General features: G+C 42.5%; 1 protein-coding gene across 2 annotated transcripts in view; it reads right to left on the reverse strand.

Annotated features, from left to right (window-relative positions):
* Window positions 1-17,135, reverse strand: part of REV3L (REV3 like, DNA directed polymerase zeta catalytic subunit) — a 372,405-nt gene that overhangs the window by 121,996 nt on the left and 233,274 nt on the right. For both annotated transcript variants that reach the window (XM_063917144.1, XM_063917145.1), the window contains exons 19-24: window positions 16,865-16,980; window positions 16,475-16,593; window positions 7,406-7,524; window positions 5,602-5,743; window positions 3,316-3,560; window positions 2,871-2,979 (exon numbers count right to left, since the gene is read on the reverse strand). In XM_063917144.1, the coding sequence (XP_063773214.1) occupies window positions 2,871-2,979; window positions 3,316-3,560; window positions 5,602-5,743; window positions 7,406-7,524; window positions 16,475-16,593; window positions 16,865-16,980 (850 nt within the window). The remainder of the gene's footprint in view (window positions 1-2,870; window positions 2,980-3,315; window positions 3,561-5,601; window positions 5,744-7,405; window positions 7,525-16,474; window positions 16,594-16,864; window positions 16,981-17,135) is intronic.

A 17,135-nucleotide genomic window follows, 5' to 3' on the forward strand; every position in this document is an offset into this window, starting at 1 on the left:
GCAAAGTCACTCAGATCCTTACACTTGCCCGTTTTTTTTGCTTCCAACACATTACCTTTAAGAACTGACTGTTCACTTGTAGCCTAATGTATCCCACCTCTTGGCAGGTACCATTGTAACAAGATAAATCAATGTTATGGTCTCTTTTTATGTACAAAGGACATTTTCTTTTGTAGTCTACAATACAGTATGTGCATATACAGCATTCGGGTACAATGGTGTTAGAAAGATTGTGACCCATTTAGAATTTTTCAGAATTTCTGCATAAGTTACATTCAATGAACACAATTCTATTAGCTATGAGTTTACCCCCCAGCTAATTTTTGGCGCTGCCAAATTCAACTAGCTACAGGAACCCTGTGCGCTAATTACCAGCGATAGGATTTTTTTTCTTGCAGCAAAGAAAAGTCTGCATTTTACTGCGTGGAGAAACACACTGATTGCACCGTTTACACGGAATCAGTGGGTTAGCGTGCACTATTCTTGGTTTACCATGCGGGGAAAAGGCAGTTTATAATTGAATAACTTTTCCCCACACGGCGGAATTAATTTGCTGCGGGATAAACCCTGCGGCTACTTGGTTATACCCTAATCGTCATCTGCCATTACAATAAAGATAACCTAATAAAAAGGATATACTTTTGTTTATTAAAGTGATCCAATTAAAATAAATAAATAAATAAATAGATAGTCCGGAAAAGTATGTGAACCTCAAAGCATAGCAATTCAAATAAAGGGATACTTATAGCCAGGAGTCTCAATCAATGCGATGTCCATCAGAAGTTTGTTTATTCGGCCTGCACTACTTAAACACAAACCAGAGTCTCTTCACCACACAGATTTGTGACTGAATGCCATGCTTAGATCATTCGGAGGATCTTAAAAAGAGTTGTCTATGTTCATCAGCCTGGTAAAGGTTACAAAACTATTTCTAAAGACACCATACTGGTCTAGTGGTCATCCAACACAAATCAGTCCAAGAGCAAAGTATATAATATTCCAGTACATCACACTGCACCCAAGAGAATCGTAACTGGTCTTGCTGGTCTCTGTTGCACTTGTTAACATCAGTGTTCATAAGAACATCAGGAAAATGTGGACTAAGAATAATGTGAATGGAAGGATAGCAAAGAGGAAGCCAATACTAACCAAGAAGAAAATTTAAAGGGCGATTCTCGGTGATGCACGGGACAGCTACACAAATTCAAACTACTTACTTCTCCAAAATACCAAGATTTTAGTGAGTCTTAGGTTATAGGGTAAGGCATTGCTACTAAGCAATTACGTTTTCATATAACAACAATTTCTTAACAGACCAGTTTCAAAAGGAAAAAAAAAATAAAAGCGTGAGATGTACCCTAAAGTGTCCTAGAGACCATCTGGATTAACCAGAGCACTGGAATGTTATATGCATAGATGAGTCTAAACCAGAAACTTTTTTGGCATTAATAGGAATTTACAACCAAACACTGTATTCCAAAATTAGGAACCTCATGCTAACCATAAAACACAATGGTGGCAGTATCATGGTTTGGGGCTGCTTTTCTGCCACATGACCAGAACTATGAATTCTCAATCATACCAACAAATTCTGCAGGAGTATGACAGGGTATTTATCTGCGAATTGAAGCTGAACATATGGAATGTCAGGCAACAGGACAACAAAGCAAAATGCACATGTCAGTCTACAAACGAAGTGACTGAAGTTTCAGAAGTGTCCCAATTTGGCTGTGTGAAATTCCAGACCTTATTAAAAACAAAACTTTATTGCATGACCTGAAAGCCCACCAGAAGCTATGTATTAAAGCAGTTCTGCAAGGAGGAATGAGCTAAAATACCTCCAAAGAACATAATGCAGGATCATTTTGAACAGTGAATTAATGGAAAAGTATACAATTTTGTGCCTTATTTAATTTCATGAAGTTAATTTCATTGGGTTAATTTAATTTACTTTTATTCAGAATTTCAGAAAATTTTGTAGCGTTTGCTAACTTTCTAGCACCAATGTACAGTATATGGCAGTGTTTCCTAAACGCGGTCCTCAAGGCACCCCAACGGTCCAGGTTTTAACGCTATCTATGCTTAGGCACAGGTGACTAATTTAGTACCTCAGTCAGTTTGATTATACCATCAGTGCACAAGCAGGGATATACCTAAAACCTAGACTGTTGGGGTGCCTTGAGACAGTGCCGTAACTAGACATTTTAGCGCCGTGTGCAGGAAACCGCATCAGCCCCGCCATATTTAAAATAGGGCCAATGCGCACCTTAGGCACACGTCGAAAACATAGGGGCATCACTTCGCGGGGAAAGGGGCGTGGCCACAAAATAATACCAATTCATATTACGCTGTACAGTAGTCTCCATTATTCAAATTACACTGCACAGTAGCGCCATTTACACACATTACGCCAGGTAGGGCCCCTGTCATACATTACTCCAGGTAGAGCCCCCTTTTACACATTACGGCAGGTAGAGTCCCCTTTTACAAATTACACCAGGTAGATCCCCTTAACGGCAGGTAGAGCACATTATACACATTACACCAGCTAGATTCCCTTATACAAATTACGTCAAGTAGAGCACCATGCCACCCTCTAGGAGAGGAGAGTGTGGAGTTTAAAGAGTGGAGTGGAGTGCAGTGCGTAGGCCCATGACCTGGAACTTACTGCAGGACAAGAGAGGTGGCAGGCCTCGGGAGTGCAGCACACGGAGATAGACTCTGCCCAGTGCAGACTATTGACTAGAACTGGTAAGTGAAGGTACAGTAGGCGGCAAGTATTATCTGCAGGACTTCTTTACATTTGAGGCAAGTTTTTCTAGTAATAGATTAAAGATGTAGATGATTTCTACCATGGTAAACGGTTTTACCTTAACAAAACCAACTCCATTAGGGGATACTGTAATATCATGTCGTAGCTGGTACAGTAGATCTGGAGGAACGCATAAGGATGTGCAGCCAAATTGGAACTCCTCACACCTGGAAAACAAGCAGAAAATATTCTTAGCACAGTAATTGGAAACTATAATGAACAAAACGTGCTACACACATGACATTGTATGTATAGGAGGACACACATGTAATGTTTCACCAAGCAATCTCTACCATAGTACAGTAAAAATAAACACATCAGGTTAGAGACAAAGATTGCCTTGTAGACTATAGAATAGAATAAGCTTGCATCAAGAAAGCAGGGGTCCACTATAGGCATATAACACATTATATATGAGAGAGAACATTAGTGATGAATTTTGCACCTTATTTTGTTAGAAAAAAAATGAATGTAAACAGAAAGCCTACAACGGCGGTCCTTACTTTCCCAGATTCTCAATGTTCCCCAGGCAGGTGGAGTAGCAGTAGTTATAAGCAATCACTATGGAGGGGTATAAGGACTGGAAGTCCAACACTAAAATGGAGTTGCTGTAGAATTTAGACTCTGGCTCCATCACGAGCGGGATGCACTGTGGGGCTCTCATCTGAGAACGTTGCTGGGTGCTGGGAGTTACCGGGATATAATTCATTGGCTTTGCCAAGCGTAGCATCATTGACTCAACTCGGTACTGCGCAAATAAGAAATAAGCCGTTAGTACTGCTATATTATGCTTGCTACCAGAACAGAGGACGAAGAGAATATGTTCCATACAGAAAGAAACCGAAGTAGGTATACTGGATCTATTGGAGAAAAGAAATAACCGCCACAAAGGAACAGCACAGCTCTGCCTTCCATTACTGCCTTGCATTTCACAGCAGATTTGAAATTAAAATAATACTTTTCTTGCACAGACCTGCCCCCAAACCCCCCAACCCCCTCCCAAATCTCTAAATAATGCTGTAAGGATTAGATTCTTTATTTTCTACACCACAGCTATAATCTGCCTAGTATATATTGACACCATCATAAACTTTGCTAAGAGGATACTGGTATGACCCACACTGTTATGCACTACATCCTTTCCAATCCTATACAACTAATACTACTTATCTGTATAAATACCAGCCTATAGTTCATCTGTATAGTCACTACTAGTATATCTTACCTGCCACACCTTAGGCCAGAGGTTCGCAAACGCAGTCCTCAAGCACCCCAATGGTCCGGGTTTTAAAGATATCCATGTGACTGAGGTGCTAATTAAGTCACATGTGGCTAAGCATGAATATACTTAAAACCTGGACCATTGGGGTGCCTTGAGGACCGAGTTTTGGGAACCCTTGCCTTAGGCATTTGCTATGTGTGACATAACAACAGCACATGCAAAGGATAGAGGGTGGTGGACATTTGTTTTAGGTTTATGAATTCAAATAATAAGGTTCATGTAATTATTATTTCTTATAAATCAACCTATTATTGCATTCTTAGTTCACGTCTCACCGCCATCAGACTGGACTGGAGTAAGTGTCTGTAACTGTCTTGACTCCTACTTGTCCATGACCTCTCCTGAGCGGCTAGCTACTGTAGCTGCTCGACATGTCTCCAAGTTTCCTCATGTTTACAGCAGTATCAGACTTCACACAGACTGCGTGGAAGCGAGGATTGCTGGGGGATCAGCTTGGGCTGACTTTCAGGACTCTAGCCCATGTAATATATACTATCATTATTTTCAAGTGGTGTTTGCATGTGTGGTATAAGATACCAGTGAAAGAGACTTGTGTCACTTATTATCACCCTACAACTGAAGACATTACGCTTGTGCGCAGATAATACAGTCAGTGAGCAACAAGTTTGGTCAAGCGCCACCGGGAATAGTAGTCAGTGACAACAAATCACTTGTGGTGGATGATCGGGTGTCAGAGCAACACCATATTATTTGGGTTCTCATCCCAAATAGGATGTTTGGCACGGGATCCGGTCTGAAGACAGACACTGTGTAGGTCGACAGGGTTTCTAGGTCGACATATGCTAGGTCAACAGGTCAAAATGTCGACATGAGTTTTTCACATTTGTTTTCTTTTTTTGAACCTTTTCATACTTAACGATCCACGTGGACTACGATTGGAACGGTAATCTGTGCCGAGCGAAGCGAGGCACCTTGCCCGAAGCGTGGCGAGCCATGCGAGGGGACATGGTGCACTAATTGGGGTTCCCGGTCACTGTACGGAGAAAACGACACCAAAAAAACATGAAAAACTCATGTCGACCCTTTGACCTGTCAACCTAGCACATGTCGACCTAGAAACCCTGTCGACCTTCAGACCCTGTCGACCTAGTGACGGGCGACCTATAGTGGTTGACCTAGACACTGTCGATTTGATGATCCACACCCGTTTGGCACATAGCTTTGCATTAGTAACCACATCACAGAACGGATTTACAGTGAAAAGAAGCAATACATGTTATCCATAGAGAACTATCCTAGACATAGAATAAAAGGGTGATTCTATATCCCATGCTCAGTGTTCAGAACGGACATCTCATACTGCAGCTGCCTGAACTACATACAGTATACTGCTGCATGATCTGAATGGCTATTTTTAGACACTGCTCTAAAAATGCAATTTGAAAGACAAAAAAATGTTGTAGATCTAAAGCACAATATAAATAGGAGCAATCATGGGAAATTCAACAGAATCAACCACAATCACTTCCCCTATGTACTACATTACCTGTGATCCTCTCGTTAAAACATGTAAAAACTGAATCCCAAACAGTCTTGCCAGTTCACTGGTTCTCCCAATCAAGTCCAACTGTTCTAGTAATTGAAGTGTTCCATGTACTCTACTCATGTAGTGGTCAGTCATCCTCCATCTATTATATAAATATATGTATAGTTAGAAATAACAGTCACAAGCCATCATTTAAAACAATATAAACCAAGATAACTGTAACCTTTGTAATTAAAATTACTTTAGAATAGTTTCCTTAGTCATCAAATCTTGTGCAGCTTTTACAATGCTGCCTTTTGCAGGAGATCTGTACAATGTTAAATGCAAACTACAGTACAGAATGTGCCCTTTTAGGAACATTAATATTATCATGTTATTGACAATAACACACAAAGGGGTGTATTCAATAAGAGTCGGAAGCTGCCGTCTTGTAAAAAAGACGGCAGCTTCCGACTGCTTTAGGTCAGAAGGGGTTCCGAGCTATTCAATAGGGGCTGATTTTACAAGTCGGGAATTCCCGACTTGACTGAAAGCGCGTGGATTGGCAGAATAGCCGCCGATCCGCGTGCTTCTGTCGGAAACTGGGCCAAATTAATAAAATAATAAAAAAAAAAAAACATAACTAGAGAAGTTGGGTGGGTTATATTGTTTCTGTGCAGGGTAAATACTTGCTGCTTTATTTTTACACTGCAATTTACTTGTTCTCCAAATACCAGCATGCAGGGGGGCTTGCTTGAACCTGTAGTTCCACCTGTAAAATACATTATTATTTCTAACTTCTCCACCTGAATTGCTATAAACTCTGCACCCATCGCCCAAGGGTGCAGAGTATAGCCTCCAGGGCACCCAAGGCCAGGGCTTAAGCCCTTTATTGAGGCGTCCCCACTCCCAAGAATCCAACGGCCAGGGCAGACTAGATGGGGGGTAATGCTACAGCCGCCAGGACCAATATTAATGTGTTCCTGGGCTGTGGCATTAAGTTCCTGGCTACAAAAATACGGGGGGACCCCTACGCCGTTCCCCCCTGTATTTCTGGAACCAGAACTGGTCCAAGAGCCCAGTGGTGGTTCTTAAAATACAGGGGACCTCACGCATTTTTCCCCCTATATTTTTAGAACCAGGACCGACTCAAAGAGCCAGATGCTGGTTATGCATATGTGGGGGAGCTGATTTCTTGTACAAAAATCAGCGAGTCCAAGCTGAGATCCAGGCAACACGGGGTGCAAATTCGGCTGCCATCGCCTGCATTTATATACTGCTGCAACAGCAACTTTCACCCTTAGCCCCTAATTGAATTGACCCTTAAACGTCACTAGGTGCCCCACAAAATGATTAGACTGTTCTGTGGCGTCAGAAAAAAAACAGTACACACCAACCTCTAGCTCTAAAAAAATCATTCTGCAATGAAAAAAGAAGCCTGTGCCACAGAAGTAACAATAGTGGTGCATAGTAATGAATGTCATATTTGTAAGAACTAAATGCCAAATTCTCACTCATGCAAAAGAGCAGGAGGACTTTCTTCAATCATCAGGGCACATTTTTTTTTTTAAGTCTCCACAGTATACTTACCTACTCTCCTGGAGAGTAAGGGAGACTCAAGATTTTTAGGGTAGTCCCCAGGACCCGCATCCCACCTACATTATAGTGAAATGGGCTGAGTGGGGAGAGAATACCGGGAACCGGAGGTCTGTAGGGAAGGGGTGGACCAATTGTTACCATTTTATAAGTACTGCAAGATTGCATCACAGTGATCTGACAACTGAGACTTGTACAGCCCTGCATATTATTGTGTGTATAACATTACCTGTACATATCGGACTTATTATCAAACCAATCTGATAAAGTTCGAGAAGTGAACAGAGGGAACCTCTGGTGTAGTATATGGAAGGCCACATTTTCAAAGGTGTAATTAGTCAGAGCCACCTGGAAAAATTAACACGTCAAAGTATTATTAAAAAAGGAAATAAAAAGGTTATTCCACATCACTCAAAATCATATATGGTCTGGTCTCTTTTAAACAGTCTCCTTCTCACCCTGTTAGATCTTCCTCTGACATGCGATTTGCTGCTGGTAACCACCTCTCTTCACTCACTGGACTTTCTCTGTACACATACTCATATATACAGTAATGTGCATATTATCTCTCTCCCTCTCTCTCATGTATGTGGGTGTATGTTTGTGCATACATATATATATATATATATATATATATACATACATATATACACACACACACACACACACACACACACACACATATATATATACACACACACACATAGCTATATAATTCCCTACCATGCCCGATCACACTTTTCCACAGCCGTCAATTATTTAGAAGTTCTTAGAAAACCATACTCACCTATTCCCAAAATGTCTGAGTCTCCCAAATTTCATTCCAGACAAGTAGGCTAGCTTTCTGCATCCCAACCACTTCCCTAATGAGAAGCTGGCTGACTTGATGCGTAGTCGGATGTTGTCACGTCCTTTACTTGGCACTTGAACATCCTATCTGGGATCTCCAAATGAAGTCCATACAGCAAGCATGTAGGCTAAAAACCTCTCTCTCTATTAGAGTTTACACCTACCTTTATTATCATCACTAGTGCCCCCTCACAGCTGTCCCAATTACCCACTCAGCACCACATTCGCTCCTCTTGTTTCACTGTGCCCTCTCTTCCAATTAGACTGTAAAACTCATGAGCAGGGCCTTTCCCACCATTTGTTATCATGTCTGCACTTATCTTGTCTACGTTGTACAGCAGGTTTCTGTTTTATGTATATGTCCTGTTCTTCCCGCTGCCCGGCGCTGGACCATTATGAGTTAACTAATTCTTAGTCTACACGAGTGAATTTTATAGATTTTTTGTGATTGTTTTAGTTTTCTTTTGGCAAAATTATGGAATAAGTTACTATTGTATAAAAGGACCAAAGCTATTTACCCTATAGCGAGTTCTCCCCACTCTAGGAATTATGTGCAATTAATTCAAGGTCTGAAACCTCTAGTCCAGACACAAAGGTGTATTTCTCTGGCAGGGTCCAAAGGTTATCCACAGGATAACATTGGGATATGATGAAGCGACAGCGGATTTGCACCAATCGGTCAAAGCTTTTCGGTCTCCCAGCATGCAACGGGCCCATCCATATATCCCCGCCTCCTGGCTCAGGAAAATCTGTTTTTTGTTTGGTGCGTTTTTAGCAGCCCTGAGCTTTCTTATTTTATTTTTATAGTCTTACTATTTTTTCTTGAGTGATCTTTCTAAAAAGCGGCTTATACGTACCTTAGAAAGAGTCGCTCTAACACCTCTCCGCCGGATCGCGACAACGCTTACCCACGAGTACAGTGCTGTTTCGGCAGGCGTCTGTGTCGGATATACTAGCAGGTCCAGCAGACGTTACCAGGCTGTGGCCAGAGCACGGGGAGAAGGTAAGGCATCGGTTTCACTTAGAAGGGGAATACGGACACAGCCGCACTGTTTTGGGAGGAGACTACCAAACAGTCGCTGGTGCGGATGCCACCTCGGGTGCACCAGCGCTAGGCCTTAGGTATCAGAGGCTCCAGGAATAGTGTGAGGCCACGATCCCTAGGGTTGATGTCAGCAGTGGGAAGTCAGACGCTCTCCTGGTCGCCCCTCCCCCCAGTTCATGACCAGTTTCCTCCGAGTATCCCACCATGAACTGTTTCCCGCCTCTGGCTCAGACGCTGTACACGAAGGGGAACCAGTCGCAGCATAGGCGGCTGTGGGACGGGTGCGTGTGTTTACTATAGGTTCATGGAGCGGCAGTGCACACGAGTAGCGCGTGGATCCACTCAGCGTTCGCTAACATATTGATCGGTCCTGGAAGTGAGTCTCCCTGTATCCCACTCTACTGAGTATGGGTAATACAGCACTAAGTCTCTATCTACTATTTTGAGTACGAATAATTAGATAAGTGCCTATTGCATACGAGTCTGTATACTATTACTGTTGTTTCTTTCGCTATGCGTCTGAATACGGTAGATCTGTTTAAACATGATTCAGTAATATGTTCTCCTACATACTTGAAATGTAGTTCTAGCTGATGATGTGCTCATATTGCTTATTATACTAATGTATAACATGTGACTGACTGCTAGTGTGATTGCTGACTTTACTATATTTTGTCAGTTTTGTTCTATTCCGATCCTCAATGCTGGTGCATGGGTAGGGTCGGATTGTAGGTCACTTTAAAAAGCTTAACGTGATTAAATTCACAAATTGTGTAGTACACTGTGGAACTGTTGATTATTTATCATGTCTAAGAGCGGGAAAGGTGAGAAAGATACACTCATAGCAACACAACATTTATATCATGTTGGTCTTGCAAAGCTGTGTTAACCTCTCAGGATCTGGTTCAGGATGGTTTGTGTGCAAATTGTTTTAGCTTTCACCAGGGTCTCTTGAAAAATACAAGCAGATTCAGGTGCAGGTTGATCCACCCTGGGCTATGTTTGCACAGACATTATCCAGTATAGCTGAATGGATAATTCCTCCAACTCCTGTAGGTTACACGATTAACCCTTACATGCAGCTTCCCACCTGCGGTTTATCACTTCCAGCAGCAGCCTCTCAAAAGAAACAGGCTGATAAGCCAGTGGTAAGTATATCTTCATCCTCACAGGCTACACATGTTTCAGATGAGGATTCATCGGAGGATGAAAGCTCAATAAATTCTACTTCGGCATATGAAGAGTAGGAGGAAGGCCTCAGCTCCGTGGATATAGCCAAGTTAATTAAAGCAATGAAAGCCATTCTATCCTTAGAGGATTCCGCAGAGCCTGTGTTAAAAACCAAGGCACCTGTGTTTTAACGTCCCAAAACAGTTAAGACTGAGTTTCCAGGGTCAGATCAGCTGACGGAAATTATGGAAGAGGCTTGGGCTACGCCTAATAAGAAGTTTAGAATTCCTAAGAAATGGAATTCCAATTACTCTCTTCCAGCTGGGGATTGTTTAAAAAGGGAGGTGGCTCCTAAAGTAGATACGCATGTGATTCCATTATTGCGAAAATCTACATTACCTTTGCCTTCAACATCATTAAATGATGTCACGGATAGGAGTGTGGATGGTTTTTTAAAAAACATTTTTTCCCTGTCTGGGGCAGTCATAAGGCCAGCACGGTTTCAGCTTGGATGGCAAAGGCAGTGGCTGCTTGGGCTGATGCATTGGAGGGGGATTTTTCAATAGCATCTAGAGAGCAAAAATCCCATATAGCACAGATAAAACAGGCTGCAATGTTCTTGGAAGAAGCAGCATTGGATATGGGTACTACTGCCTCCACGGCATCAGCTTCAACAATCGCTGCTCGCAGAGCAGTTTGGCTACGTACATGGAAAGCTGATTCAGAATCTAAGAAGGATTTGGAATCTTTGCCTTTTTCTGGAGATATTCTTTTTGATAAAGAATTGACAGATATTTTGGAAGCAGACTCCAAGAAAGTAAAGTTTCCTTCCACATACAATTTCAAACTTAAAGTTCCAGCTTTTCGTCCCTTTCGGTCTCAAGGAAAAGCTAAAGGAAAAAGTGATGGCAGGCAGTCCCAATACAACAAGTCTTGTAAGACTAAAAAGCATTGGGCTACCAGAGGACCGGGTGGTAAAACAGATAAGCCATCAGCCTGAAGGTGCAGGCCACCACCTGGGGGATTCCAGGGTGGGGGCCGACTTCCTCAGTTTGCACAGATCTTACAGCAGTCTACAACAGATGCCTGGGTGCAGGAAGCGGTATCTCTAGGTTATGCTTTTGCCTTCAAGAAGCACCCTCCTCGAAAGTTTTTTTTGTACCAGCCCGTCTCAGGTAGAGACGAAGGCCAGGGTTTTGCAAGAGGCAGTTCAGAAATTGCTTCAGTCAGGAGTAGTCATTCCAGTTCCTCCTGCGCAACGAGGACAGGGTTTTTACTCCAACCTGTTTCTGGTTCAGAAACCAAATGGGTCATTTCGGCCCATTCTCATTCTCAAAGTGCTGAACAAGTACATTTGGGTACCTCGGTTTCATATGGAGACTTTACGTTCCATCATTTTGGCCATGGAGCCAGGGGATTTTATGGTATCCCTGGATATACAGGATGCTTACCTACATGTTCCTATAGCACTGTCCCATCAGTGCTATCTCAGGTTCGCTATCCTCCAACAGCATTTTCAGTTCCAGGCCCTATCTTTTGGGTTAGCCACAGCCCCCAGAGTATTTACCAAGATTATGGTGGCAATGGCAGTTTATCTCCACCAGCAGGGGATAAGAATTTTTCCATACCTCGACGATCTTTTAATCCTGGCATAATCGCAGAAATTCCTCCTATGTCATCTGCAACAGACAATAACGTGTCTGCAAAGGCACGGGTGGCTCATAAATTGGCCAAAATCGTCTCTGGTTCCATCACAGCGGATGACTCACTTGGGGGCTGTACTGGATTCAAGTCTTCAGAGAGTAATTTTACCTCTGAACAAGATATCCAAGGTTCAGTCAAGGATTCAGGACTTGCTACACAGTCAAAAGGTATCCAGCAATGTCAACATTCGACATGGTGGAGTATGTACAGTTCCACTCGAGGCCTCTGCAGCATTGGATTCTTGCCAAATGGAATGGGTTGCATCAGACAATAAAAACGCAGACTATGGTTCTTACAATAGAAGTAAAAAGGTCATTAGCCTGGTGGCTACAGACATCCCATCTGGACAAGGGGAGACCCTTTTGGATATCAGATTGGGAAATTCTGAGAACAGGTGCCAGTCTCCAGGGCTGGGGAGCAGTGTCAGGAAGGTTGTGTTTCCAGGGGAAATGGACCAAGGAAGAAGGTTGCCTGCCACTAAATATATTGGAACTTCGGGCCATATACATGGCACTGATTCAGGCAAAGGACATTCTTCGGGGAAAACCAGTCCAGATCCGTTCGGACAATGTGACGGCAGTAGCGTACCTCAACCATCAGGGAGGAACTCGCAACCAAAAAACAATGAAGGAGGTAAGTCACATACTAAAGTGGGCAGAACGTCATCATCCAGCCTTGTCTGCAGTGTTCGTTCCGGGAGTCCTAAACTGGGAAGTGGATTTTCTCAGTCGAAATGCCATTCAGGCAAGCGAATGGGCTTTACACCCGGAGGTCTTCCAGACCCTAGTAGACAAGTGGGGTTTGCCAGAGATAGGTCTCATGGCATCCCATCAAAACAACAAAGTTCTCGTATACGGGTCAAGAACAAAGGATCCCATAGTGATTTGTGTGGATGCCCTGTCAGTGAGATGGGACTTTCATCTGGCTAATGTGTTTCCTCCAATAACCCTATTACCCAGGGTGGTGAGAAAGATAAAGCAAGGAAAGGGTGCAGTGATACTAATAGCTCCGGCTTGGCCCAGAAGGCATTGGTACACAGATCTGCAGAGAATGTCGATGGATGCTCCATTCCTGCTCCCTCAACGTCCAGATCTACTAATGCAGGGTCCTTGTTATCACAGACATCTGGATCAACTGTCTTTGACGGCGTGGCTCTTGAAACCTCTATCCTGAAGTCAAGAGGATTCTCACAACAGGTAATTCAAACAATGCTCAGAGCAAGGAAACCTTCCTCAGCTCGCATTTATCACTGAATATGGCAAACCTATATTCATTGGTGCAGTGAACGGAAAATGGACCCTAAGTCTTTCAGAGTTTCCAGGGTCTTAGCATTCCTTTAGGCAAGAATGGATACAGGTTTGAAGGTGGCTTCCTTGAGAGTGCAAGTGTCAGCATTGACTGTATGATTCCAAAAGAAAATTGTCAACTTACAGGATGTGCGTACATTTTACCAGGGAATGCTGCGCATACAACCTCCTTTTGTTCCTCCTACAGTGCCTTGGGACTTAAATTTAGTCCTAAAGGCCCTTCAAGTTGCCCCATTTGAACCACTTAATAAAGTGGATCTTAAATGGTTGACAGGTAAAGTTCTCTTTCTACTGGCCATGGCGTCAGCTAGAAGAGTTTCAGATTTAGGGGCATTGTCATGTCGTTCCCCATTTCTGATTTTTTTATCCAGATAAAGCAGTTCTCAGAACTAGATCTGGGTATCTTCCCAAGGTGGTGTCTAAATTACACCTTAACGAAGAGATTGTAGTCCCGGCTTTCCAGGTACCGGGCCTTTCTGCGTGAGATGCATCGCTGGACGTGGTCCGTGCCGTAAGGATCTACGTGGATCATACCAGTGCCATCAGAAAGACAGATTCTCTCTTCATTCTCTACAGATTTCACAAGAGAGGATGGCCTGCTGATAACCACACTGGCAAGGTGGCTTCGGATGACGATTTCAGAGGCATATTCTCAATCTAATCTCCCTGTTCCGGCTCATAACTCTGCTCATTCTACTCATAAGGTAGGTCCATCATGGGCAGCACAACGTGGTGCTTCAGCAGAACAGATATGTAAGGCAGCCACATGGTCTTCCATTAACACATTCATTAGACATTATGCCATGGATACCTTTGCCTCTCATGACATTGAATTCGGGCGAAGGATTCTCCTGTCCAATCAGGAGTGTCCCCACCACTAAATTGCTTTGGGAAATCCCAATATGTTATCCTGTGGATAACCTGTGGACCCTGCCAGAGAAATATACGTTATGGTAAGAAATTACCGTTAATAACGGTATTTCTCCTAAGTCCACAGGTTCCACAGTGATCCCACCCTGACGCACCCGATTTGAGGATCATTTTACTCACTAACCTCTTCCTTCTTATACGGAAGGGTGTGTATGTGTGTTCTTCTCGCCTGATTAGGGCTATCTATGATGCTCCTGCCTTGAGCTTTGGAATATAACTGATTTGCCTGAGCCAGGAGACGGGGATATATGGACGGGCCCGTTGCATGCTGGGAGGCCGAAAAGCTTTGACCAACTGGTGCAAAGGGATGCGGTCAAGATCCTGCCGGACGGAATCCCGACGGTCGAAATATCAACACCGGAATCCCGACCTGCACAATCCCGACATATTCTCCCTCCGTGGGTGTCCACGACTCCAATATAGGGAGAATAAATTAATTAGTGTGCCGAGCGTAGCGAGGCACTGTGCCCGCAAGGGGCTGCATTCCGCTCGCCACCCCTGTCGGGATTGTGCTGGTCGGGATTCCGGTGTCTGTATTTCGACCGCCGGGATCCCATCCAGCGGGATTTCGTACTGATCCCGGTGCAAATCTGCTGTCGCTTCATCATAACCCAATGTTATACTGTGGAACCTATGGACTTTGGAGAAATATCGTTATCAACGGTAAGTTCTTACAATAACGTATATTTCTTAGGTTTGCTTTATGCCACAATAAGCACATGTACAGTGGTGTGATGTGCAGAAATCTTTAGGGGGGTATTCAATTAGTGACTTTTTTTCGACCAGTCGAAAAAACTGCCCTTTTCGCCCGTTTTTAGGTCGAATTTACATTCAATACCTGTGCCGTTTTTTCAACTGGTTGAAAAATCCGGCACTGGTGAAAACCACATGTATCGACGAATTCGCCGCTGATAAACATATTTTGGCCGAAAATGGATTAAAAAACAGGCGAAAATGCCCGCAGTTGAATACCCTGTGTCGAATTAGTGCAGTTTTTTTCGACCAGTCAAAAAAACCGCATTCAATTGAATTAGGGTGACCATATTATCCCTTTTACCTGGGACGCTCATGGATTACACAGGTTCTGTGGCTGGCTGACTTCAAGCCTACATTTCAGCTGGTTTTAATCAGCCACAGAACCTGTGTAATCCATGAGCGTCCCAGGTAAAAGGGATAATATGGTCACCCTAATTGAATACCCCCTTAGTGTGGAAAGTGCGGACTGGCGTTGAAGCATAGGGACATAGAAACATAGAATGTGACGGCAGATAAGAACCACTTGGCCCATCTAGTCTGTCCCTTTTTTTTTTTTTTTACCTCAAACCTTATTTGATCCTTATTTCTTTGTAAGGATATCCTTATGTCTATCCCATGCATGTTTAAATTGTTTTACTGTCTTAGCCTCTACCACCCCTGATGGGAGACTGTTCCACTTGTCCAATACTCTTTCTGTGAAGTAATCTTTCCACAAATTCCCCCTGAACCTACCAGTCTCAGTGCATGTCCTCGTGTCCTATTGCTTCTCTTCATTTGAAGAATGTTTCCCTCCTGGACTTTGTTAAAACCCTTGCTATATTCAACATATGTTAGACCACTGGTACTGGTTACAATGTTTTTGGGTAAGTGGCATTTTCCCATTTCCTAAGAGTGTGTAGTTCATTCAATATCTGTATCGAGATGGGGGGTGGGGGCAGAGTTATAGATGGGATGTGTTCTATTTATTTTTAAAAAATACTGCTATTTACCCTATAAGTTTATTTTTACATAGGCAGACTGAGGGCACTTATAATGTGGATAATACTTTAATGGGGAACAGAATATAGTCCACAAATTCTGAAAGTAGCTTTAGTGCATTAAGAAAAACAGATTTATATATGTGGCAAATCAGTCGAAGGAAACGACTGCTGGAAAAGTAATCTCCAAGTGCCGGGAAAAGGGAAGACCTGCCGCTAACCTGGGTTCAGCCTGCGGTGTAAACAGGGTTTCAAGTCATGTTCAACTACCCAAGTCAAACCTGGGTTTTTTTTGGGGGGTGGGGTTTGGAAACAGGTATAACTAACTAGTGGTGTAATGCACACTGGTGGAGCCTTTTACATGTGTACACAACAAATGGTTGGTCAACTACAACAAATCTCCCAAATTCTGGCAAAATACAGCTGCATACAGTAAAGTAGCATTTATGGTGTACTTCAGCGTATCGTATATATCAAATTATATATGTCTAATAACTCAGAATATTGGTATTGAACATGTACTAACAATAAATAATACTTTTAGGAATTTTGGCCAGTACCTCAGTTCTCATCATCCTCCAAACATTTAAGACAATCCGACCAACTATATTTATTTCACTCATCGTGTCGGCACCATATTCATCTTTGTCAGCAGTAAATCGGTTGTCTTTTTTATCCTCTAAATAAAAATATACAAACAGGATATGTAAGAAGTAAACAGAAACCAAAACTAATACAATTATACATTGAGATTTTTCTCTTTTACTCTCTAGTCCCATTTTAAATAAAGCTGAAGAGTATCACTTTATACACTCAATTTTAAGCAAGTAGTTTATTTATACAATTATATAAAACACAAAACTGTTGAAAAAACTAAATGCATATACTGTACATAAAAACATTATATATTATACACACATATATGATCTATAAAAGAAACAAACACACACCAGGAATTCTAGACATTTGCTGGCAAAGATCAACATTCAGGGCAGATGCTCTCTGTAAGAGATAACCCCAGGAGTGCATTTGGACTTCATATCCCAGCAGAATATCAGGATCATACCTAGGTAAATAAAACAGTAAGGACACAGTAATGCCGTCCAAAGGTGTTCTTTAAAAATTGCTAAATATATCACTCATTTTAATCATTTTAAATAAAATTGAAAAGAAGACCTAGAATACTTACAGAAATGGCCATTTTTACTTTTAAAATTGAAC

This window comes from Pseudophryne corroboree, chromosome 4 (genome assembly GCF_028390025.1).
Source record: "Pseudophryne corroboree isolate aPseCor3 chromosome 4, aPseCor3.hap2, whole genome shotgun sequence".
NCBI lineage: Eukaryota > Metazoa > Chordata > Amphibia > Anura > Myobatrachidae > Pseudophryne > Pseudophryne corroboree.